At 41.7% G+C, this 26,858-nt stretch overlaps 1 protein-coding gene and 1 long non-coding RNA gene across 7 annotated transcripts in view; one reads left to right on the top strand and one right to left on the bottom strand.

Annotated features, from left to right (window-relative positions):
• Positions 1 to 26,858, bottom strand: part of FAM149A (family with sequence similarity 149 member A) — a 52,824-nt gene that overhangs the window by 12,089 nt on the left and 13,877 nt on the right. For 2 of the 5 annotated variants that reach the window (XM_008250764.5, XM_017338676.4), the window contains exons 3-9: positions 8,262 to 8,372; positions 7,850 to 7,988; positions 5,235 to 5,377; positions 3,830 to 3,955; positions 2,959 to 3,129; positions 1,845 to 2,035; positions 918 to 1,072 (exon numbers count right to left, since the gene is read on the bottom strand). In XM_008250764.5, the coding sequence (XP_008248986.2) occupies positions 918 to 1,072; positions 1,845 to 2,035; positions 2,959 to 3,129; positions 3,830 to 3,955; positions 5,235 to 5,377; positions 7,850 to 7,988; positions 8,262 to 8,372 (1,036 nt within the window). Of the gene's footprint in view, positions 1 to 917; positions 1,073 to 1,844; positions 2,036 to 2,958; positions 3,130 to 3,829; positions 3,956 to 5,234; positions 5,378 to 7,849; positions 7,989 to 8,261; positions 8,373 to 8,556; positions 8,857 to 11,206; positions 11,526 to 11,969; positions 11,989 to 26,858 lie in introns of those variants that run through there. The other 3 variants (XM_089325829.1, XM_008250769.5, XM_089325828.1) reach the window with 3 other exon arrangements.
• On the top strand, positions 11,616 to 16,599 carry LOC127487574 (uncharacterized). 2 transcript variants are annotated; one of them, XR_016229077.1, is made up of 3 exons: positions 11,616 to 12,029; positions 14,230 to 14,412; positions 16,233 to 16,599. It is a non-coding gene; the product is annotated as an uncharacterized LOC127487574 (long non-coding RNA). The 2 variants fall into 2 exon arrangements; XR_007914521.3 differs by lacking the exon at positions 11,616 to 12,029 and adding an exon at positions 12,096 to 12,417.

The raw sequence follows: 26,858 nt of genomic DNA, 5'->3' as shown, positions 1-26,858 counted from the left end.
CAACAGAGCTGTATAAAACACCACAAAATAAGCGGGTAGCAATCACCCAAGTTTCTTTGGAACAGAAAAGACACAGATGGTTTATTGTAAAGACCTTACACTAGATAGTATAACAAGCCAATTAGAGTCTACTTAATGCACTGTTCTCTGAACCACAGAACCTATTCAGACCTGCCCTTTCAAGCTTATGAATAAACACTGTATTTGCTCTTACATTAAGTGCATTTTTTAATCTCACCCTTTTCTTTCCACTTAACAAATCTTACCTATGATTTAGGTAAGATTTTAGTTGATGTCTTAATCTTTTTTGTATGAAAGGTCTGATATTTTTCTTCTGAATTCCACAGCACTTATGAGCTAAAGCACATCTAATTACAAATATTATATATAATTAGCATCTTGTTATAATAAAAGCTTACTTTTACTACTTACTTACTTTAGGCACTTACTGAGTGCCTACCCTATTCCACACACTGTACAGTCTTAACTCTTTCCTTCTCACTGCTTCCTATGTGATAAATCCATGGATAATGAAATTGAGGTTTTGAGAGAAAGGGACTAATTTGAGATCACAGAGCTAATAGATGGTTGTCAGGCTACAAACTTTTAATCTTTATATAAATCTCAAATTCTTTATACCAACTATATTGCCTTTTCTGATGTGTACATACATGCGTGTATATGTATACTTCAAAAGATTCATGGAAAATAGAATTAAAAGATTAAATTTTAAATTTTCTTGTGCTGTAATAATTGTATTTTTTAATGTCATGAAATAATCACATTCCATTTTGGTCTTACTGACAAACAAACCCAATATTATGAACACAGAATTGAATAGACTAGCACTCTTAACAAGCTGAGGCAAAGACGCAAAGCTGGAAAGAAAAAAGACAGACTTGTATAACAGCACCTACCTGGGGCGGGGGAAGCTGGGAAGGCAGGGTTAGGCTGCGAGTGTCAGAACTTCTGGATAGGGGAACACTCGACACATCGGTGCCACCACGGGCAGTGAGCGCATGTGGAGATCGATTTCCAGCTACTTTCAACTTTTCTTTTGGTTTTTTTCCTTCTGTGTTCACAGAAAAAGCAATATGGTAAGAAATAACATTATCTTACACGAAATCCTTAAAATTCACTCTTGAAAGAGAATATTTATTCCCGAGTTACCATAAACTCATACTATGGCCAGTGGTAAAAGAATACTGCCACAGACAGCTGGCATGACCGTCACGTCAGTGATGTGTAGAGAAACAGACATTATACAGTGGATCAATACAGGTTCTCAATGTTGATAAAAGCCCAACTAATCTTTCTGGCTATAAAACATTTAAATTAACATGATGATTGCCTTGCTGTACAAACTGGTTACACACTAGTTTTCAGTGTCTACCACATATATTGTTATGATTTTTTTCTGTTGAATTTTAAATAACTTAGAGAACATCCTATATGTTGAAATGAAGGTAAATGAAGTGATCACTAAATTATTTATATTTATATTTCACTTTACAAATAAGGTCATGAGCAACCAAAAATATCCCATTATTAGAGATTGGTTAGGTAATATTTTTTACCACAATAAAAATACATGACTTCTAACTCTTTCTTGTGTTATTTCTGTATTTTTCCTCCGAATGTATATGAATTATTTTTACAACTGAAAAAATAATACTATCCTGTTTGATGTGATTAAAGATCTCTTGCAATCAAAAGCATGGAAGCCTACTCTTCACTCTGGTCATGTTCATGGATCACCTAGGGCACAGCAGAGGGAGGGAGTACAAAGCTGAGGAACAGGGGTAACATTTTTTATTCATCAGGCCAAATTCTACACTAAGTACCTGTGAGTGTAGTCTCCCAGTTTTTCCTGATCATATCTTCCAATATTTCTATCATATTGGTCCATACGTGATCAAACACTTCTGCCACCACAGCGTCTTTGATACAGTCATGAGGAGAAATGGGAGGTAGTCCGTGTTTATGTTGCTTCCGACCATGGTGAGCTGGGTTTTGTTCAAGACATTCATCATCACTAAGGACAAAAACCCATTCCAATTACTGAAAGTATCAATGGTTAAACTTAACATGTATCCAGATATCTATCCAATCATCTATGGACATTTATATACATAATGAATATGACATGTATTTTTGCTGTGATCTCTACTATTGCCTCCCTTCTACTAGCTTTGGGCTTAATTTGTGCTTTTTCTTGTTCCTTCAACTGTCAATTTAAGTTCTTTGAGATTATTCTTTTTTTAATGTTGGCATTTACTGTTATAAATTTCCTTCTTAGATCTGCTGTGGCTGTGTCCCATAAGTTTTGACATGTTGTGATTCCATTTTCATTTGTCTCAAGATATTTTTTGATTTCCTCTTTGACTCATTGATTGTTCAGGAGTGTGTTTAATTTCATCACATATGTGAATTTCCCAGGTTTCCTCCTGCTATTGATTTGTGATCCCATACCATTATAGTCAGAAAAGATCTTGGGAGGATTTCAATCCTTGTGAATTAACATTTCCAGACTTACTATAGCACAATTTTCAAAAACAAGGCAAATTCTTACTACACAATATCTGCAGCTTCCATTTAAGGATACAATACACAGTTAATGCAGAGTCTGGAATTTTCCATTTGACTTTTTGGGCAACCAGATATAGGGACCCAGGAGACCCCTGGCAGGGTCACTGCCATCCTTGTCGGTTTCATGGCACACTGAAGAGAACTCTTCTTTTCCATCTGTGCCACACTGTCAGGAAAAGTAGAAAGCAGCACTCTAGTACTCACACTTCCTGCTGGAATCTAAAAGCTTTGGGCAGTATATTACTCTCCAAAGAACAGGAATATTTTAAGGAAAAGACACACAAAACACTAAATGAGCATATAATAAAAATGCATGTCAACTAAATTAGTATTATGTTACACAGTTGATGTAAAAGAAAATCCATTTACTCTTCTTTTCTGTCAAAAGCGAAATACTCTTCAATCTTCCCATCCACATCATAAACCTCTTCTTCCTGGGATGAGCATGCCCTTCGGTCATCAATCTCTGTGCTATCAGGGCCCAGCGGGGCAGAGGCTGGGAGTGCTACAGGGATGATTTGAGAGCCCGAGATGTACAACCTATAGGAAAACAATGGAGTCTACATGGAAGTTTGTCAAACATCCTCAAGGCAATGCCTGCATAATCGTGGGGGTCTTCATACTACCTAGAGAGCACAGAATCCAGAACATAAAAGCATTAAGTACTCATAGAGTGCTCAGAAAAACTTATATCCTTAAAACTATTTTGATACAGACATCATCAAAAATTTTAAGGCTTCTTAAAGCCTACAATATTCTGAGTGAATCCCTTCTGCTTCAAGGGAACAATGTCACGACACACTTCCAACCTTCCGACTACTTGTGAATGGCATGAAATGATTTTCTAAAACCTGTTAGCAAAAGGAAACAGGATAAAGCCTTATTTGCTTTTTCTGCTACTGTATTGAGGTTGAAAAAACATCACAACACGACAGTGTCTGATTCTACATCTAGTCCACCTGTCACAGTGCCTCTGGAACAAAAGGTAAAACTCACTCCTGCATGCACACGTGTGTGTATTCCACATACTTACTTAAACACACAGAGACATGGATATACACACCAATTTAGAATCAGAGGCATCTTATGCAAAAATATTCTCTATATACTTGTCTTTCATTAAAATCCAAACTCCATAGTTGGTGGAGTCATGGCACATGGATGAGATAAACTTATGCACAAAAAGCATAACTAGAAGACAATTTACAACTTTTTTTTAAATAAACAAATATGAACATACTCTTTGATGTTGCTGTTGTGCTCACAGACATCAGGCAAGGGTTTGTGGACTGGCCAGCAGGGCACGCTGCCCTGGAAATGTTGGAACCCTTCATCAGTTGGCAAGATGAGCTGTCTTCCTAATACTCTGCAAGGAAAAACAATTAGGAAGCTACCAAGCTTTTTTAATTAGAGAAAAAAATTAACAGACACAAAAAAACTGTAGATATTTGTTCAGCCAAGGGAGAGATGCTTTGCAACTTTAAAAGCAGAACATCATAATGCTTTTGAAGGCATATGTGTGATGTAAGTTGTGCACGGGTACAGGAGTTGCCTCACAGTGTCCCAACACAAGCCCAGGCTTCTAGAGAGCCAGATAGCCCTTGTTAACCACTGACTAGAGGTCTGGAGGCAAAGGTCTCCTCAGGTTTCCAAACCAATGATTTCACCTGTTCGTTTTTCACTTGCAAAACAGAATTACAGTTTCCTTGCAGGACTGATAATGGCTTAGAGATAATGTGTGTTAGACTCAGGGGCACGTAAGGTAGTGTCCACACAGACACCCTCTATATATGTTAATAAATATGCACATAGTGGATACTTGGCTTATGTTCCCTGTCTTCATTTCATTTGCCACCTTCCCTCCTCCCTTTTTATCTTCACTATGTAAGATCACATAAGAGGAACAAGTGCGCGCTCCTGACATTTTGGTAAGGGCCCTATTGCCAGGAAAAAAGGCACCCTCAGTACTCAGCAGATGTCTTACACCCTTGAAGACAAGGGGCTGAAGAAGGACTGCATGGGCAAGAACTTAGTCAAAGTAGTTGCCTATGTTAGGTGACCAGGAAATCCATCAACATTTGCATGGGTGTTCTAGTTTATTCTGCCCAAATATGACACAGAGGAACTTGAGACACTGAGATAGACTTTCCCCTAGGGATGGTGGTTGAGTGACCAAAGGAAGTAAACGTTCACTCATCCTCCATCTATTCTCTCCACCTTCTATAGAAAGATGAGAGATGACTGAGGATGGGGATGAGACAGATCACCCACCCAGGTGTTCAGCATGCACTTTGCCCACCCATTACAGCCTTTACACGTTCTAAGATTCACTCACTGCCCACATTCAAGTGAAGGTAGAGGTCAGAGGTCATTCCTGCTATTCCAAAATTTGCTACATATGTCATGTCATGTCTTTCTGAGGATGAGCTAGCTTTGCATCTCAGAAATTAAAGCCACTTGAGTATTGGGATGTCTCACTATTTCCTTAGACAATGTAACAAAGGATGTGATTTTGCATAAAGGACTGTGTTTTGGTTTGACTGGGCAAGTACTTTCAGTCAAACTCTGTTGACTGTATTAAGATCAGATCAGAGGTGGGTAGTTCACACACCATCCCAGAGAATTTCCATGAATGATATCCCTACCTCAGATGGAGGGACCTTTGTGCCCACTCGCTGCATTCAGCCAGCAGGTTCTGGGTCTGAAGGGTCACTTTCCCTTCAAACAGCATCTCCTCGACCTCCCAAAATAACTGTTGCACTTTCTGTGCATTTGCTTTGTCAAATTCCTAAAACAGAAATGCACATTAGTTACAACACTGAAAGTTGCAGAAATATGCTATTGGCTTCACACTCATTGATATTTAGAATTTCGAAATAACCTCTTATAGAGGAGGAAGTATACCATGGTAAAAGAATATAGGATTTGCAGTCAAGCATACCAGTGCTCCAATTTTTTAATTTTCTGATAAATTACATCTTATTCTGAACTCCAGATTTTTAAACTATTAAATAGGGATAATTTATAACAAATGAGCAATGAGTTTTGAGATTTTGCATTTAGGGACAGGTATAGGTATGCACACTGACACAAACAAGAATATAGATACACAGACATACATACACCTATATGTCTACACCCACACACATACATGCAGATACATTCACAGACCTGTGTGCACCTTACTTAATCGAACCTGAGGTACTTAAGCATACCTGCAAAACTGTAAAAGCTACTTTTTTTTATGATAGCACCATGAAAAAGAAAGCCACTTTGGTTGAAAGAGCTACTAGCCTTTTAGAAAAGAAACAGAAAAAAATTAAAGCCCTTGATTGTCTCATCCCAAGAGGTGTGGTTATTGTGTATTAAATTTTTCTGTTTGGCCCTAAAAGATTTTCTTTACTGTGGCTGCAGTGAATTGTAGCTGAGGAAACTCTTTCCAGAATGGTCTCTGTTGGAAGGTAACAATCCCACAGCTCCCACGGCCAATAATGAGAACATAAACATTACAGTAACAGGAAGAACCAACCCCACGCAGGTTGAGCCTCGGTCATGTTTTCTTCTAGGAGTATGTGAATTTGAAATCTAAACCTCCACTCAAAGCAACAAAGTCAACCATACCTGACCGGAAATGGCCGATTCATGTTTGGTTTTCGTAGAATGCTATTCACTATTTTCTATGTTAGTTCTTCTCTGAAACTGATAATAAACTAGACTCCCAGATTATAGGGGAGTTGAATTATTTCATTTACAGTGTAAATGAGGGAAAACAATCTGACTCCTAGGAGGGAACTGGGCAGCTAGTGTATAGGGAAGAGCTCACTTCAATTCCTCTCTTTTGCATTTTGTTGCTTTTGCAAGAGTTTCTCATTAAAGAGTGAAATTTTTAAATTAAAATGAAAAGAACTTGGAAGATCTGGCATATTCTAAATTCTATAAATAGAAGTTCTAAGAATCTCCCTAGTCATTCCATGGAAATCTGTACTAAAAGAATCCCAGAATGTGGAAGGCATGAGGGAACAGCTCTCAGCCTTCTTCCCAAGGACACAGCTGTGTTGAGAGAGGAGGTGAGGGGGATACAACAGGGAAGGGGCACAGAAGTGGGGAGTAGGAGGCGACTGATCACAGTAAGGGAGTCATGTGTTGTTTGAAAAAGTTCTCTGGGCAACTCCAGGCTGACTCGCTTCCAATACTCCACCCCCCCCCCCCCCAAGCCCTTCTTGCTACCACTCCTGTTGTGTAACTATTCAAGGGAGCAGAGCCAGATGTGCTGTGAGGAACAGAGAACTGTTTTTAAAGAAAGCAAAGGAAAACAGGCCATGAGCAAGGAGGGAAAGCGCAACACCCCAGGCACTGTAGCGGGGGCTCCAGTCTAAAGGGCTCTCCCAGGATTCTCAAGGGAACTGGAGAAGACAGGAAGACAGAAGATGCAAAGTCAGCAGATTTCTTACCAAAAGCCCTAGGTGAAGACTAAAAGCTCACCCAGCTAAGAATCCTACTCCCACAAGGACACAAGTAGGGTGAAAATGAATGACTAACTTAGAATTTTGTTGGGGGGAGGGCAGAGAATTCTTTATCATGGTGATGCTTCAGTGTTTCACTTTTCCACAATTTTTCTGTTGCACTCCTAATTGTCAGAGTCTGTCCTGAATTCCATTGCTGCCATATAAGAAGTCATATACAGGCTGGTGCTGCGGCTCACTAGGCTAATCCTCTGCCTTGTGGCGCCGGCACACCAGGTTCTAGTCCCGGTCGGGGCGCCGGATTCTGTCCCAGTTGCCCCTCTTCCAGGCCATCTCTCTGCTGTGGCCAGGGAGTGCAGTGGAGGATGGCCCAAGTACTTGGGCCCTGCACCCCATGTGAGACCAGGATAAGTACCTGGCTCCTGCCATCGCCGGCCACAGTAAGCTGGCCGTGGCGGCCATTGGAGGGTGAATCAACAGCAAAGGAAGACCTTTCTCTCTGTCTCTCTGTCCACTCTGCCTGTCAAAAAAATAAAAAATAAAAATAATAAAAAAAGAAGTCATGTATAATACTGGGTGTGGTTGGGGGGGCTCATTTTTGGGTTATGATGGTATGAGTGATTTTTTTCCTCCATCTTTTGGCATTTTAATATTGTTACATGTAGCATGTAAATGCTTTTTTATGTGTTTGTATATAATAGATAACACTTTTATACTTGGTAGAAGGATTTTTGAACATAAGAAAGCGACTCTATAAATTACAATCCTAGGATTATGTAAAATATTCTGAGACATACATCATCTCTCCAAGAACACACTGAGCTCCTCTCCGTGGACAAGTCGGTGGCTGAGCTGTGTGTGGCAGAGCCAGACCAGGGGTTGTGGGCCTCTGTGGGCGTGCGCCTTCCGCTGGATGACAGTGACAAGGGGGACGTGCTGCAGGGAGGGACACAAGCAACAGAAACAGAGTTCACTGGGAAGAGCTTGCACCAGTCAGCGACCTTACCTCTTGTTGCCCAATTCATTCTTTCATTAAATGCTTATACGCTTGCTCTTTTCACAGCACGTTAATTCTAAAATATTTTTCTGCAGGGTCTCATGTTTCACCAGCTTAAAAATAAAACTGCATCTTACTTTAAGAAATGCATGGCCAATCACTGACTTTGGTTCTCACATTTGTCAGGGGCAATCACAAGCATCCATTCTTACCAGGTATATTTATCAATGGCTTTCTGCACATTCCTTGTAAAATGCGAAGGTAAAGGATCTTTGCCTTTCACAGGAAAACTGTGCTTTGTAGCGCCTTCTGACAGTCCTCTTCTGAAAAACAGAACATGAAGTTTCCTAAATGTCACCGTATAGAATTACTCATGAAGACTTTTTAAATATCCTTCTGTATGAAGTAGTTCCTCTTTTCCTGCCATACACACACACACACACACATACACCATCTTCAAGAAGCAGGTCTAGGACTCGAAGAGGGCTGCCATTCACCCACACGTACCTTACTGGGAACTGGAAACAACAGCAGCTCGTGTGACGTAGCCAGAACTGGTCAAGCTGTCCCACACTGCTGACAGTAGGTCAGACGCAGCTCACGTCAAAGCACAAAGCCAGGCAAGTGGAACACGGGCTGGGGTTCATGTTCCACTCTTCCCCTGACCAGGGCCCTTTACACCTGCACAACCCAATCAGCCTCCAGTCATTCACCACTGATCCCATACTCATTGTGAAAAACATCAAATTCTGTTGATCACTAAGAAGTCCGACAAACATCTACCTTCAATCCCTTTTGTTTTGAGCTTTGGAGAGTTTGAAAGCATGAGAATTTAATGGGTAACTAAAACAGAAAAAATGCTTAATTTTTGAATAAAATTAAACCTAACCGGCACAGCACAGTTCATGTTAATCATTAAAATGTCCTTTCGATGAACCTCTTAAAACATTTGCTTCCCTCTACTCAAAATATCTTCCTAACATGTAACAGCAAGCACCTTCTTCTCTTTTATGGGAATTATGTATTCCATAGAAATGAAACATACATTACTACATATAATATGTAAATAAGTATATATAAACCATATATTACTGTATTAGCAGGGTTTTTTATAGGGGGTAGAAGTGTGGGTAAGAGACTTAAAATAGATAAAACATGTCAAGCATTTATATAACCAGTGCTAAATAAACCAGTTTATCAACTCACTGCTATAAATACCATATTCTATGCTACAAAAATGCTGTATTCTTATGGTTTCTTTGTGGTCAAAATAGCATTTTATTTTTATTTTTTTCAAAGATTTATTTATTAATTCGAAAGTCAGAGTTACACAGAGAGAGGAGAGGCAGAAAGAGAGAGAGAGAGAGTGATAGAGAGTGTTCTTCCATCCGCTGGTTAACTCCCCAATTGGCTGCAACAGCCAGAGCTGCGCCAATCCGAAGCCAGGAGCCAGGAACTTCTTCCAGGTCTCCCATGCAGGTACAGGTGCCCAAGGCCTTGCACCATCTTCTACTACTTTCCCAGGCCATAGCAGAGAGCTGGATCAGAAGTGGAGCAGCCGGGTCTCGAACTGGCACCCATATGGGATGCCAGCACTTCAGGCCAGGGTGTTAACCTGCTATGCCACAGTCCCAGCCCCCAAATAGCATTTTATATTACATAGATCTCTTTTGGCACTCAAACTTTTTATTGTGATCTTTACACCATATTCATTTTATATGTAGCATTTAAAATACTTTCCACACAAGAGATGCCATGTTTTGGTCAACACTATTGACATACCATATGGGTGCTAGTTCTAGTCCCGTTTGCTCCTTTTCCAATCCAGCTGCTATGGCCTGTGAAAGCAGTGGAAGATGGCCCAAGTGCTTGGGTCCTTGCACCCAAGTGGGAGACCCGGAAGAAGCTCCGGGCTCCTGGCTTCTGCCTGGCCCAACCCTGGCTGTTGCAGCCATTTGGAGAATGAACCAAGCAGATGGAAGATCTGTCTCGCCCTCCTCCCTTTCTCTTTCAAATAAATAAATAATATTTTTTTAAAAAGCATGCAAACCTGGCCGGCACCGCGGCTCAATAGGCTAATCCCCCGCCTGTGGCGCCGGCACACTGGGTTCTAGTCCCTGTCGGGGCGCCGGATTCTGTCCCGGTTGCCCCTCTTCCAGGCCAGCTCTCTGCTATGGCCCGATAGTGCAGTGGAGGATGGCTCAAGTCCTTGGGCCCTGCACCCACATGGGAGACCAGGAGAGGCACCTGGCTCCTGGCTTCGGATCAGCTTCGTGCGCCAGCCGCAGCAGCCATTGGAGGGTGAACCAACGGAAAAGGAAGACCTTTCTCTCTGTCTCTCTCTCACTGTCCACTCTGCCTGTCATAAATAAATAAATAAATATATAAATAAGCAAGCATGCAAACCTACATGTGATCTCCCATATTTGAAAACTTGAATGAAATCGAATGCCCATCAAGCATATATTACATAACAGAGATGTGTAACAATTTTGCGCTGGTTCCTGTCTATACTGCTTAAATTTTAGGGGCGATAAAATGTCCCGCGCGGCATACTTAGAGTTACTTCTTTGGAAACAGAGCCGCGGTTCACAAGTACAATACTTGCTGGTGCACTCCGATAAGGCTGTGCCCCAGTCTCCAAGAATCACTCCATTCCAGCCCACTTAATGATTCAGGGATCTATTTTTACTTTTGCACTGAATTTTTTTTTTAACTTTTTCCTTGCCACCTTGCACCCAGAAATTCAGAGCTTTCAAGACGCTGCAGTCTGATCTGGAAGCACCGAGATGAGCGCTGTATTCTGAACGGGTTAAAACGCAGGGTGATTTTCTGGACGTGAGGCTCAGAGAGGCCAGGTCACTCGGCGGTGGCCATCACGAAGCTGCTCCTTGCAACATGAGACACTCAGAATGCCCAGATTTCAGCCTGACCAGTCCTAGCAGCACGCAGGGCTCCTGGGGTGGACGGAGAAGTCACCTCGGACGCGCGACAACTGCCGCTCGGCTTCCCCGGGGAGGGGATGATGATGATGTCAGCACGCTGGGATTTCATGAATGGACCCGGCTCTGCGGGCAGGGAAAAATCACGCACACCGCACACGAACAGCACACCACAGGGGAAATCCTTCCACTTCCCTTCCCAGATGGAGACTTACCCAATCACAATCAGCCCCAGGCCGGGGTCCGGCCCCGAGCTCGGAACTCCAGGTGCCGCCAGAAGGTGGCAGCCCGCGCAGGCCCCACGCAGGCGGCGGGCGGCCGGGCGCCCCCGCGCGCCCGGGGCCTGGGCTCCCCGCCGGCCCAGCCCTGCGCGTTCAGCCGCGCTAGCTCCGCACACGCAGCGCAGCCGCGCCCAGGAGCCGCGAGCCTGGCGCGGCGCGGCGCGGCCCGGGGCGCTCTCCGCCGGGTCTGCTCGCGGGGCTCCTCTCCAGATCCTTCGGCCGAGCTAAGGCCGGATTCCGGCGCAGCCCCAGCGGGGCAACGCCTCCCTAGCTCTGCGCACACGCCCTTTCCTCCTCCTCCTCCGCGGCGGAGTCGCCCCCTTGCTCCCAATCCTGCCCCTCCGTCCTCCGGGGCCGGCCTGGGGCCTCGACCTCCGGAAAAGCGCGCCACGGCCTCTTCTGCCCACCCGAGGCCACACTGCGGAGCGCAGCGACCGCTGGACCCGGGCCCCGGGCCTGACCTTCCCACCCTCTCCGCTGACTTGGGGCTGGGACCGGGAGAATACCAGATACACCTGGAGCTTATTGCAAGAAAATCAGCAGCCGCGCACGGCTGAGGACGCACCGAAGAGACACAGGAAACAACCTGACAGAGGCCCAAACGTCCCAAACCTCAGGCACAAAACATCTAATCATGCCGTGGTGTTAGAAATAAATACATGAATCTATACGTGGAGGGCACGGGTCTCCTACAAACCAGCTGCACAGGAACGATGGTCTCACTCGCCCCTTCCGGGAGCTGCGGCCAGGCATGCAGGTGCGCTGCCTCGGTGAGGTGTGGCGGACGGGGGTCTGGAGATGAGGTGTTGAGGAGAGCCTCGCCACTGATAAACGCAGAGCGCAGGCCCCTATGGAGAGACAGGCTGCGAACCCCAGGAGCAGCGCGCGTCCGAACTGGGTCTGCCATCAAAGCAAGGGAGACTGAGGCGGTCTCGCGGCCGCGTACGCAGAGGAGCCTGCCCTGCCACGGGAACGAGGGCCCCTAGCCGTGGAAACTGGCCGTGAAGGCGTGCGTGGATGCGGGGGCCTGGAGCGCCGTGGGCGTGTGCCGCGTTCCCGCAGTCCAAGGCCTCCAGGGACTGCCGCTCACCCTCCCCTTCGCAGCAAGGAGTTCCGCCCGCACTAGGTCTTGCGGCCTCTGTCAGGTAGTTTCCTGTGTCTCTTTGGTGCGTCCTCAGCCGTGCGCGGCCCCCTGAGGTCTCCAGCCTGCCCGCCCTCTCTGCAGATGTTGGAGTTACCGAGCCTCCACAATCCTGTAAGCCAGTTCCTTAAAAGAAGCAAGGCTTTTGGCCTGGTGGCTGGGACACAGGTCTACAAACCTGGGTCCCGCGTCAGAGTACCTGGGTTCCACTCCCAGCTCTGGCTCCCGAGTCCACTTTCCCACCAGTGTAGACCCTGGGAGGCAGCCAGGATGTTTCTAGTCTGAGTTCCTGGCACCGATGTGAGAGACCTGGATTGTGTATCTGGCTCCCAGCTTCTACCCCGGAACAATCCAGGCAATTAGGGGCTTTGGGGGACTGAGCCAGCCAATGGGAGCCCTCTCTTTCTCTTTCAGACCCTGTGTCCCTGTCTCTTAAATAAATGTCAGATCTCTCTCCCTCTCTCTCTCACATACACACACACACACCCTCTTGCAGAACCCTGACACTCTGGCCAGGTTAGAAAGAAACAGCCAGTTAATAGAAATGTATCAATGTTGGTTCATCAATTATGACAAAGGTACCATAGTAATATAAAATACTAATAATTATATAAGATGTTAATAACACAAGAGGTAAATCTAAAACTCTTTTCAAATGAAAAGTATTTTTAAAATGCTTCCATTAACCACCTTTACACATTTATCTTACAAGTCAATAGCTACATTCAGAGAAGATAAATGAAATAATATCATGTTTTATTAGTTTATAGTAGGATTATAAAAATTTTAGAAAGTATTAGGTAAACAGTTTACATAAAATTATATAAAAATATGGAATTAGTATATAATTGAAAATAAAACAAAAATAATTTACTTAAGTACTGAATGTTATAAGGATTTTAAAACAATGTTATTTATTTTGAAAGTAAGAGTTGCAGAGAGGGAGAGACAGAAATCTTCCATTTGCTGGTTCACTCCCCAGATGGCCACAATGGCCAGCACTGGGCCAGGCAGAAGCCAGTCTGGGTCTCCCAAGTAGGTGTCAGAGGTCCGAAGATTTTGGCCATCTGCTGTTTACCAAGGCCATTAGCAGGGAGCTGGATTGGAAGTGAAGTACCAGGCACTCAAACAAGGACCCATGTGTAATGCTGGCTTTGCAAATGGCAGCTGAACCCATTATATCACAATGCCAGCCCCAAGGTTATTATTTTTAAATGATTACAGAAAATTAAAATAAGGGAAACCTGGGGCCAGCTGTGTGGAGAGATGAATAAAGCTGCCGCGTGCAATGCTGGCATCCCATATGGGTGCTGGTTCAAGTCTTGGCTCTCTGCTTCCTATCCAGCTCCCTGCTGAAGCGCCTGTGTAAGCAGTGGAAGATGGCCCAAATCCTTGGGCTCTACACCCACAGGGAGGCCTGGCCATTGTGGTCATCTGGGGAGTGAACCAGAGGAAGATTGTGTTTCTGGCTGGAAGTTATGATCTCTCTCTCTCTCTCTCTCTCTCTCTATATATATATATATGTAACTCTGCCTTTCAAATACATTTTAAAAACTTTTTAAAAATATAAGGAGAATCTGATATTAAATAATACTAGACACTTTCTTTTTTATGTAAAAAAAAAAATGGCTAGGAAAAGCCAGATACGATGACATAATTCACTTCGGGATGGAAATGTTTGCATGCAATATTGTCAGATGGTCACTGGGTGTCACCATTTCTCCCCTTTTATCACTAAAAACCTTCCTGGAGACGGATTTTAATAGCACGTCTTTTTTTTCAAGACTTAGCATTTACTGGATTTCTCTTCTTGCAGTGAACAATATCTGGCACCCACAACAGAGAACTTCCAAGATTAGTCACCGGATGGAGTGCTTCACTCAGCAGGCAAATGAAGTGAGACCCACACACCTTGCTTCTTACCCTCACAACTACCCTGAAAAGTGACTGCTCATTTGAGAAAAGAAAACCAAGAGCCAGAAATATTGAGATACCACAGGTAAACCTGTTTATTTCTTTTTTTTATTTGACTTGTAGAGTTATAGACAATAAGAGAGAGAGACAGAGAGAAAGGTCTTCCTTCCGTTGGTTCACTCCCCAAATGGCCGCTACGGCCAGCGCTGCGCTGATATGAAGCCAGGAGCCAGGCGCTTCTTCCTGATGTCCCATGAGGGTCCACACGCCCAAGCACTCAGGCCATCCTCCACTGCACTCCCGGGCCACAGCAGAGAGCTGGCCTGGAAGAGGAACAACCGGGACTAAAACCTGGCGCCCATATGGGATGCCAGCGCTGCAGGCGGAGGATTAACCAAGTGAACCACAGCGCTGGCCCCTGTAAACCTATTTATTTCAATCAGTCCAGCCTGACTGTAACAGTTTACCTGTAAGATTCATATCAAGTCCAATTTGCTTTTTTGAATTTTTTATTAATAATTGTCCATACTTATGGGTAAGGGTGACACATTTCAATGCATGTATCCAGTGTGAACTGATCAAATCAGGGCAATCAATATTTCCCTCACTCTGACATCACTTTGTGATTGGAGTCCTTTCTTCTCTCTCCTCATTAAATATATAATAGTTACTGTGAACTATGGTCTTCCTACTCTACTGTGAAATACTAGAGACTCATTCCTTCACTCTACCTCCAATTTGGCTCCCATTGTCCAAAATCCAAATTCTATCCCCTCCTGACCCTCCCAGCCTATAGTAATCACCATTCCAGATATGAAGAACATGTGTTATTTGTGTTTCTCTCTCTGCCTTATTTGAATTAACGTTATGTCCTCCAGTCCACCCACTTTGGCACACATGGCCAGGTTTCATTCTTTGAAGTCTGAATAATATTCTGTTGTTGCTGCTTCCTTTCACTATAGGTCTATTTTATATATATCAAATACATTTTGTAACAATAGTTACTAACATTTCTTGGAATGTGTACCACATGTCCAGCCCTGGTTTAGGCACTTAATATACTCATATGTTGGTGTATTTAAGCTTCACAATCATTCTTTAAAGGAAGCACTACTGTTAGTATCCTTCTGCAGATTAGAACACGAAGTTGTAGAGAAGTTGGTGAATGGCAAAGCCAGCATTCTGACTTAGCTGTCAGCTGCATGGCTGATTTCAACACCATACTTTAGTCCATGCAGGGCTAACCCCTGATGTCTTTACAAAGGATGTGAAGAAGCTAAAGCTCCTTAGGTTTCCAAAGAATATAAAGGAAATTTTTAATTTCTGAAATGTATCCAAAAAAAGATAGCAGGTGAAAAATTACTAGATATTTTAATATGAAGAGTATAAAAATGTCCTAGATAACATATAAGGTTTATAAGCTTTTTTAAAATTATAGAAAGATAAGGAATTAGTTTACCATTCAAAATAAAACACCTAAGTCATGATAACCCAGATTTTTAAAGTAAGTGCTGAAATCTCTGAAGAATGATAATTATTAGGCAGGATCATATGAAATTGTCAATGTTACACTATTTTGAGCCAGTGAAACAGAAAGTTCCCTATGTTTTAATTCAATGTGAGGGTACTTCAAACAGTTCATGGAAAAAATAGAATTAAGTGATGAGTTTATTTTGATGCAAAATATTTTGAAATCCAGGCATAGTTTCTTCATAGTATGCATTTTCCATGAATTGTTTGAAGTACCCTGGTACACTGGATATATGAGGTCAATTATATTATTTAATACTAATATTTCTTCTGATTTCTAATATTTATTTTACTATATGTTTATAAATAGAATGTAAAAAAAATGGAAGCAAATACTTTTATAAAGAATTCATTAGTCTTTTTTTTTTTTGACAGGCAGAGTGGACAGTGAGAGAGAGAGACAGAGAGAAAGGTCTTCCTTTGCCATTGGTTCACCCTCCAATGGCCACCACAGCCAGCGCACTGCGGCTGGCGCACCATACTGATCTGATGGCAGGAGCCAGGTACTTATCCTGGTCTCCCATGGGCTTCAGGGCCCAAGTACTTGGGCCATCCTCCACTGTACTCCCTGGCCACAGCAGAGAGCCGGCCTGGAAGAGGGGCAACCGGGACAGATCCGGCACCCCGACCGGGACTAGAACCCGGTGTGCCGGCACCGCAAGGCGGAGGATTAGCCTAGTGAGCTGCAGCGCCAGCCTCATTATTCTTTCAAAATGAAAAACAATTACCCAAATACAACCTATGAAGAATGAAATTAAATTTAAACACCTAAGAATAATTGTGTGTTAATTACACAGTTCAACCAATGGTACTAGAGGGAAGTGAGATACACAGCAGACCCATAGAATGGCAGATGTCCTAAACAGCACTCTGGCCTAAGAATCAGCCCTTAAGGCATGTGGATCTGGCTGAAAAGCCCATGAGAGTATTTCAGGCATGGAAAGCCAAGACACTCTGGCAAAAAAAAAAAAAAAAAAAAAAAAAAAAAAAAAAAAAAAACCCTAAATGAAAGATCTCCGTGAGTGAGATCCCAGTGATCCCAGTGGAAAGAACGGGTCATCAAAGAAGGAGGTACCTTTCTCTGAAGGGAGGAGAGAACTTCCACTTTGACCATGCCTTGGCTAAGTATGATCAGAGTCGGTGAACTCAGGGGGCTTCCATAGCCTTGGCAGCTCATGACAAGAGCCTAGGGTGATTACTGATGCCATAAACAAGAGTGTTAATTTGTTAAGTCAACAACAGGAGTCACTGTGCATTTACTCCTCATGTAGGATCTTTGTCCTTAGTGTGCTGTACATTGAGATTTAATGCTATAACTAGTACTCAAACAGTATTTTTCACTTTATGTTTCTGTGTGAGAGCAAACTGTTGAAATCTTTACTTAATGTATGCTAAACTGATCTTCTGTATATAAAGAGAATCGAAAATGAATCTTGATGTGAATGGAAGGGGAGAGGGAGTGGGAAAGGGGAGGGTTGCGGTGGGAGGGACGTTATGGGGGGGAAGCCATTGTAATCAATATTCTGTACTTTGGAAATTTATATTCATTAAATAAAAGTTAAAAAAAAAGAAATTATGGGACATGTACTCTATAGAATACTATACAGCAGTCAAAAACAACGAAATCCAGTCATTTGCAACAAAATGGAGGAATCTGGAAAACATCATGCTGAGTGAATTAAGCTAGTACCAAAGGGACAAATATCATATGTTCTCCCTGATCGGCGACAACTGAGCACCAAAGGGGAAACCTATTGAAGTGAAATGGACACTATGAGAAACAGTGACTTGATCAGTTCTTGTCCTGACTGTTGATGTACAATGTAATACTTTATCCATTTTAGTATTTTCTCTTTGTTTTGTTCTAGTACTATTGGTTGAACTCTGTGACTTACACACAATTATCCTGAGGTGTTTAAATTTTAACTGAAAATTGATCCCTGTTAAATATAAGAGTGGGAATAAGAGAGGGAGGAGACATACAATTTGGGACATACTCAATTGGACTTGCCCCAAAGGGTGGAGTTAGAAATGTGCCAGGGGATCCCAATACAATCCCATCAAGGTGGCATGTACCAATGCCATTTCACTAGTCCAAGTGATCAATTTCAGTTCACAATTGATCACACTGATAGGTCTAAGAGTCAAAGGGATCACACAAACAAGACTAGTGTCTAATAATAGCTGATAGAATCAAAAAGGGAGAGAACAATCCAACATGGAAAGCGGGATACACAGCAGAATCATAGAATGGCAGATGTCCTAAATAGCACTCTGGCCTCAGAATCAGCCCTTAAGGCCTTCGGATCTGGCTGAAGAGCCCATGAGAATATTTTAGGCATGGAAAACCAAGACACCCTGGAAAAAAAAAGAAGACCTAAATGGAAGATCTCTGCAAGAGTGGAAAGAATGGGGCCATCAAAGAAAGAGTTACCTTTCTCTGAAGGGAGGAGAGAACTTCCACTTTGACTATGACCCTGTTGGAATAAGATTGAAGTCAGTGAACTCAAAAGGCTTCCATAGCCTTGGAAACTCATGACTAGAGCCTAGGGAGATTACTGACACCATAAACAAGAGTGTCAAATTGTTAAGTCAACAACAGGAGTCACTGTGTACTTACTTCTCATGTGTGATCTGTCCTTAGTGTGTTGTCCAGTGTGAAGTAATGCTATAACTAGCACTGAAACAGTATTTTACACTTTGTGTTTCTGTGTGGGTGCAAACTGATGAAATCTTTACTTAATATGTACTGAATCAATCTTCTGTAAATAAAGATAATTGAAAATGAATCTTGATGTGAATGGAATGGGAGAAGGAGCGGGAGATGGGAGGGCTGTGAGTGGGAGGGAAATTATGGGGGGGAAGCCATTGTAATCCATTAACTGTACTTTGAAAATTTATATTTACTAAATAAAAAATAAATTAAAAAAAGAATTCAATTTTCCAAATTGCAGCCTTAATATGATCAGATTTTCTGAAATACATTTTTTGAAAATATATTTTTCAATAACTTATTTGATATATTCTTGTAATAGTACTGCTAACTCTAAAGACCTATTTCATTTTATGTAACTGAAATATTAACATACAGTTGACTCTTATGATTCTCGGTTCAATATTTTTGAGTTTGCCTACATGCTGAATTTTTTTTATCAGGCTCACTATGTATTTACTTATGCTCATTCTTGGACATGTGCAGAATGATGAAAAATTTGAGTTGCCCAAAGTGCATACTCTGAGCTGTGTGTGTGTGTGTGTGTGTGTATTTAGAAGTTTATTCAGTGTTGGGCTGGCACTGTGGCATAACGGGTAAAGCCACCGTCTACAGTGTCAGTATCCCGTATGGGCGCCGGTTTGAGTCCTGGCTGCTCCACTTCCGATCCAGCTCTCTGCTGTGGCCTGGGACAGCAGAAGATGGCCGAAGTCCTTGGGCCCCTGCACCTGCATAGCAGACATGGAGGAAACGCCTGGCTTTGGATGGGCACAGCTCCAGCCATTGGGACCATCTGGGGAATGAACCTGAAGCAGTGGATGGAAGACCTCTCTCTCTCTCTCTCTCTCTCTCTCTCTCTGCCTCTGTGACTCTGCCTTTCAAATAAATAAATAAAATCTTTTTAAAAAAAAAGTTTATTCAGTGTCCAGTGTTTTGCATTCTGTGCCTTTTGTTAGTTATTCCTCTGTTGAAAATGTTTCCCAAGCATTGTGCTAAGCAGCTGTGTAGTGTTTCAAAGTGCAAGAAGGCTGAGAAGTGCTTTAGGAAGGTCAAAGTCATGTGTTAGATAAGTGTTGTTCAGATGCAAGTTATGGTGTTCTTGATCTTGAGTTCAATGCTAATGCGCCAGCAATATATATTAAGTGTCTTTAAATAGAAATACACACATTAGGCAAGATTCTGTATTAATAAACTGGTAAAAATGTTGAGACGAATGACTGATGGGAACCTAGCCCTGTGTTTTCCACAGAGAAGCAGTGGTTCAACATTCACTATTTCCGTGTTTGCCACAGGCTTATAGAACATAACCACTAGAAATAATGAGAATTGGCTGTATGATCTCTGTTTATAGAACATTACTATACAGGGTCTCCATAAATATCTCCTAATTTCAAAACCTTACTAAATTATGATGAATAGACAAACGGAATTTCAGATTACTGCAGTTGGGAGTTGGTACAAGTTCTATACAAGGGCACTTCAAAAAGTTTTTGGGAAAGCAGAATTAAAGGATAAATTTATCTTGGTGCCAAACATTGAAATTTATTCATTATTTTTTATAAAATTCATTTCCATGTACTTTTTAGGACTAGGTCTACAGTAAAAAGTCTAAGCTTAGAAGGCAAAGTAGTAGTACTCACTATTTTCCATTCATAATGTATTTTTGCTTGTCAGATTACAATTCAGTTTAGTGGTCCTCACATTTTACCACCCGTGTCAGAATCTGCTGAGCACTTGTTAGTGTGGGTTGCTGCCTTGAGAGTTTTGGATGCAGCAGGTCTGGGGTGAGCAATTGTATTTCTCAGAATCCCAAGTGCTGTCTGGCTCTGAGGCCCAGGATGCCACTCTGGGAACCACTGTTCTACTCCATCTGTTTGACAAGTCTATCCTCTATCCCATTCTCATTCACACGCCAATGCCCCACAAGGAATCACGTCGTACTTAGCCTTGTAACCCCAGCTGAGCACATAATCGGCTTTAATCAAAGTACGAAGAAGTGGAGGAACTAACCACAGTCTTCATGGTGCAGAGGAGGGAGGCAAGGCCTCCACTCTGGGGGACCAGATTTCTGCAAACACCAGCACAAAACCTCTAAGCCGGGCTTTCTCCTGCAGTGTTTCACCATCATCCTCAGTATAACCCTCTTTCCTGATGGTGAGGACACCAGCAGACTCCCTTTCCAAATGCAAGGCAGCAGAACTCCCGTCTGATTCAGTGACAGCACAAGGTACCCAGGAAGCCAAAGGGTGACCCAAGCAGACATGAGAAGAGAAAAGAGCTTCCTCTTTTCTCAGTGCCACCGCAGCCCAGTGAGTAAAACTGAAAGGAGAACTTGGCAGCCACACAAGTTCCCTACCTTCCCCATGCCCACTGCAGCACTTAGCACAGGGTTGGGCATAAAAATATTCCACATACAGTTTTGTTTCCATTTCAGACCCACGAAGATTCCAGCATAAGTAGTCACAGATGTAAGAATTAAGAATAGCGTCTCTCACATTTGATCTTGGATGTTGGGTAGTGTCCATCATTAAATGCAACCAGAATTGCATTCTGCTGAGCATAAAAAAGCAAAGATTGAACCCCCCCCCCATTCATTACAGTGGCTATTATTCAAAAGAAAAAAAATGGAAAAAGGCATAAGATAGAGATGTAGGATGCAGATAAACTAGAACCCTTGTACACTGCTGCACTGCTGGTGGGAATGTAAAATGCTTCAGCTACTATGGAAAAATTCGATGGTTGGTGGTTCCTCAAAATGGTAAATCAAATTACCATTACCCATTACTTCTACTTCTGACTATTTAAAGAACAGAAAGCAGGAACTCTGAGATACTTTTACACCAGTGCTCATGGTAGTTTTAATCATAATAGTCAAAAGATGAAAACTCAAGTGTCCATTGACAGATAAATGGGAAAACAAAATGTGGTATGAACCTGTAATGGAATGCTGCTACTCAGTCAAAAAGGAGTGAAAGTCCAATTCATGCTACATCATGGATGAATCTTAACAACACCATGTAAAACAAAATAAGCCAGACACAAAAAGGCAGATATTGTATGATCTCACGCATACAAGGTACCTGGAGTAGTCAGATTCACAGAGATGGAAAGTGAGACACTGGTTGCCAGGAGCTGGAGGGAGGGAGGACTGGGGATTTACTGGCAATGGGTCAGAGAATCTGAAAATATTCTGAAGGTGGATGGTAATGACTGTGCAGTGTTACAAATGTATGTAATGCCCTAAACCATACACTTAAAAATGATTCAAGTAGTGAATTTTGCTATGTACATTCACCACAATTTCTTAAAATTTCCTCATTCAGTGACCTGGAAGAAAGTCTACAGACATTGCGTGAGCACCTGTTTCACCTTTAGCAGTCCTGGGGGCAGGTATGGAAAGTATTGAATCAGATGTCTTTATGCACAGTGTCAAGTTAGACTCACTCTAGCTAGCTTAAAGCCCTCCACCCATAGCTCTTTTATCTAAATGGATTCTTGTTAAAATGCTGCCTCACCTGTGCTCCAACAGCACAGAAAATACCAATTGCCCAGCAGAAGAGGGATTCTTAAGAAACAGTCTTTGAATGTTAATAATGTTCAGAAATTTGTTTAGCATCTATATTCAATTTGTATCAGCACAGAAGTGATTTTTAGAGTCTGATTAAATCTCAGATATCTACTGTAGTAATAAAACTAGAATCTAAATGATAAGGAAGTGTTACACGATAGCTTAACAGGCGACATTTTGCTTTATAGTGAATGTAAAATAATAATGCTTTATAATCAACTGCGTCTTAGAGTCAAATTCAGTACTTGATTCTTTAAAAATTCTGTTTATTTTCTTTTTATTTGAGAGAGAGAGAGATTCCATCCACTGGTTCATTTCTCATACATTCTGAACAAGTCAAAGCCAGGAGCCCAGATCTCAATCTGGGTTTCCCGTATGGGTGGTGGGGACTCAGATATTTGGGCCATCACCTGCTGCCTCTGAAGGTATGCATTTGCAGGAAGCTGGAATCACAAGCAGAGCTGGGACTGGAACTCAGGCACTATAATACGGGATGCAGGCATCAAGTTGCCTCTTTACTTCTATACCAAACACCCACTCCTACTTCCTGATTTTGAAAGGAATTTTTCAACAACAGTGTCTTAATTTATAGAAATATCTAATAATTCATTATAAAGATTTGCCCTTTAGTAAAATCAGCATCAACTGAAAAATACCTTTGTATCAAGATAGTTTGTCAAATGATAATATTAATAAGTTTCTCCTGTGGAAATGATACATGTATCCGTGTTTTGAAAGCACAGTCTGGGACTATTTAGGTTTTTGACTCTGATATTTTTTATGGAGATAATAGATGAAGCCAGAACAGAAGCTAAACTTGAATCAAAACCAAATTTCTAAAGGACTTTATTTCCAACAATTAATTACAATTACTGGGCCAGCTGGCCTCACAAAGCCTGCTTGTGGTAATTTAAATCCTTCCAGTAAATGGTCTCTCTTGGTTAACAGAGGTTCTTAGTTTTAACGGAGTATAAACCATAAATCCTTTGTTGTCTGGTTAGTAATTTTTTGGTCTTGTTGGTTAAGAGAACTTTCCCAGGGCATGAAGATTGTATCCTGTTTTCTTGTAGAAGCTTTATTGTTTTATCTTTCTTATTTAGATCTATAATCCACTTGAAATTGTGTGTGTGTGTGTGTGTGTGTGTTTGTAGTGTGACAAAGGTGGTCAATGTCACTCAATTTTCTTAATGTACAATTGACTATGCACCATTAATTGCAAGGGCCATTGTTTTAGTCAATTCAGCAGCCGCAACAAAAACATCGGAGACTGGTTTAAACTACAGACATTGAGGCTGGGAAGGCTGAGGCCTGTGGGCTGCCTGGTTTGATTCTTGGTGAGGGACCTCATTCTGGCTTGCAGCAGCTCTGTGCTCACATGACATCTTGTGTAAATATGGAAAGATATTCGGGTCATCGCCTGCTGAAACACCTCTGTGTTCCTCTTCTTACAAAAGCATAATCCATCATGAGAGCCTCACCTCCATGACCAAACCTAAACCTAATTACCTTCCAAAGGTCCTGCTTCCAAATAACCAGCACACTGTGGGTAGGCCTTTAACATATGAGTTTGGGGACACACACAAATACCCAGCTCGTGACAAATATTTTTTCATTAATATCTGTAATACCAGCTTTGAAACAAACATCCCTGTACAAGTAAGTCTGGCCCTGACTTTTATAATAACCCAAGGGTCTATTTGTCTATCTTTGCCTCTGTTAATACACTAATTTACTGCAATTTTTAATAAATTTGATATCTATTTAAATAATGACTGTGTTGTTTGAATTCTTCTAAGGTAATGATGGTATTTTTAGTGGACGAACCTGACTAAAATATTATACATAATTATTGTGAAAGGTACTGTTAGACTCTCCCACTGCATTGATTATTGGGTGCTAAGTTCTGGTTTGATAGGACAAAGAAGTTCTGGTGTTCACTGTAGAGTTTGGTGACTACAAATAACAATAATGTACTATATGCTTTTATTAAAAAATGATCATAAATAATTTTGAATGTTTTTATCAAACAGAAATGATCAGTTTGAAGAGACAGATAACTTTATCCTGATCTGACTATTCCACAATGCATGCAAGTGTGAAAACATTACATGGGAAGTCAGCACTGTGGCACAGGCTGGTTAACCCACAGTTGCAGCACCAACATCCCATATCAGAGCACCAGGAACCCCAGCTACTCCACTTGCAATCCAGCTTCCTGCTACTATGCCTGAGAAGACAGAGGAAGATGGCCCAGGTATTTTGACCCCTGCCACCCATGTGGGAATCAGGATGGCATTCCTGGCTCCTGGCTTCAGCCTAGCCCAGACCTATTACATCTATTTGTAGAATGAACCAGTGGATGGAAGACATGTCTATCTCTGCCTCTCCTCCTCTATCTGTTGGTTTCCATTTCAAATAACTAAATAAAGACTTAAAAACCACATAATATCCCATAAATATATACAATTTGTAAGTATCAATTAAAAAAGTCCTCACTACTATTTTGGATTTGTTCTTTTAATTCTGTCAATTGTTGACATACATATTTTGTAATCTCACATTTTAGATTAGATTTTTGGAGTGACATAAGTTTTTCACTGTTATACAAGTTTAATTTGAGTTGCAAAAATGCTGTTCTTCCCCCTACTTTGTAATCCCTATGTTATCCCATTCAATCTTGGCTGCCACAATCAGATGGACATAACATCTGAGAACAACTTTTTATTGCATCTGTAGAGGAACCTCAAAAGCAGACAAAACTATCCCAAATTTATCAAACAGTTTCATCTTCATATATTTTTAAAAGTATGTTATTAATACCTAAGTTAAGACATCTTACATTTTCTCATTGATTGACCTTTTATTTTATCTCTATGAAATAGCTCTTTTATTTGTACTAATGTTTCTTGCTTTGGTTTGATATTATAAAGCTTGCAATATCCTTTTATTGAGAATATTTGCACATACCAACACTTCTTCCATGCCTTCATTGCTAACATTTCAATAGCCTTAAATAGTCAGGTGTTGCACAATAACATTTAGATGGACAACAACGGCAGTGGTCCCATAAGGTTATACTGGAGCTGAAAAACTCCTGTCTCCTAGGGAATGCATAACTGAAGAAGAAGCAAAAGTAAAAAGGAAACTACAGGAGAAGATCTTCCAAGAACACTTGCAGGCAATAGTTTAACAGAAGCTTCTGCAAACTTCAACAAGCTCCTTAGAAACTTGCAAAACATGGATCCCACCTCCAAAAAGTTTTTAATAGAAAGAAACATATACGGTATATTACCTGCTCACAGGCAAATCTATAATGGAAAAACCAACAATGACATGGGCCTATTTCTAAAAAGAGCGACACCTCCTTAAGAGCTTCAAACAGACCCATCAGACGGTGTCCAGAAGGAGGCTTTGTGGTCAAAAGAGCTCACAGCTCCACTCCTGTTTGCTTCTGAAGACCTTCCAGTAGGACTGGATGTGCAGGCAGAAGACAGTGATACTGATGATCCTGGCCGTGTAGAAGTGCAGGCTAATGTGTGTGCTTATGTCTTAGTTTTTAACGGGAAAGTTTGAAAAGCAAAAAAAAAATTAAAATTTTAAAAATAGGGAAAAAGTAGAATAAAGATCTAAAGATAATGTTTGTACAGCTGTATAATATGTGTTTTAACCTGTGTTATTACAAAAAAGTAAAACATTTATAGTAAGCTAAGGTTAATTTATTATTCAAGAAAGAAAAATATTTTTATAAATGTAGCATAGCCTACACGTTCAGTGACTATGAAGTGTGCAGACTCATCCGTGATCTTCACATTCACCACTCACTGCATCACCTACATCAACTTTCAGTACTGCAAACTCCACTCCCAGGCAGTGCCTGCTGTGGTCTTAATAGGAAATTAATCCTCAAAGTCATAAATTAATGGTACTAATAGAGCACAAACTAGCAGAGGGCCTTAGGTCACTGGGGAGTTATAGAAGCCACTTTGGGCCCAGTCTGTCTGTCTCTCTTTCTCTCTCTCTCTCTCTCTGTGTGTGTGTGTGTGTGTGTGTGTGTGCATGCTTCATAGTTCAAGATGTGATCCATCTGTAAATGTTCCACCATTGCCATCTTCCTGCCTTACTAGACAGCCAAACCCAAGGGGCCCACCTGACCTTCCTTGCACTGTGAACCTTCAAAATCCCGAGCCAAATGAGCCTGTTTCCTTCACATGCAGCTTCTTTGCGGTGTTTCATTATCATGATGAAAAGCTGACTATATAGTGCCCTACGCAGGTTTACCAGTTTTTATCATTAATACCATATTTTTACTGTGACTTTTCTGTATAATTACACATTTAGATACAAAAGTACACTGTGTTACAATTGCCTACAATATTGTTTGCTCTACAAGTCTTCAGCCCATGGGCAAGAGACTATATCATGTGTCCTAGGTGTGTGGTGGGCAGTACCCACTAGGTCTGTATCAGCATACTCTGTGATGTACACACAATGACAAAACTGTCTAAGGATGCATGTCTCAGAATGCATCCCTGTTACTAGGCAATACAGGACTGTATTTAAAGAGTGTCTGGCAAACAACATATACCTGTTGCTTGCAGCTTAGCTTCAGGGAAGATTACATTTGCTTCTTATAGTATACTAAGCTAGGGGCTCCAACAGTCTGAGGTCACCTTAATCCAATCAGGAACTGAGATATGTAAAACTGGTTGCCAGTTCCTGT

Source organism: Oryctolagus cuniculus, chromosome 2 (assembly GCF_051225735.1).
Source record: "Oryctolagus cuniculus isolate XC-2025 breed Fujian yellow rabbit chromosome 2, ASM5122573v1, whole genome shotgun sequence".
Taxonomy (NCBI): domain Eukaryota; kingdom Metazoa; phylum Chordata; class Mammalia; order Lagomorpha; family Leporidae; genus Oryctolagus; species Oryctolagus cuniculus.
Note: the sequence above shows the minus strand (reverse complement) of the source record. Positions and strands in the feature narration are given on the sequence as shown.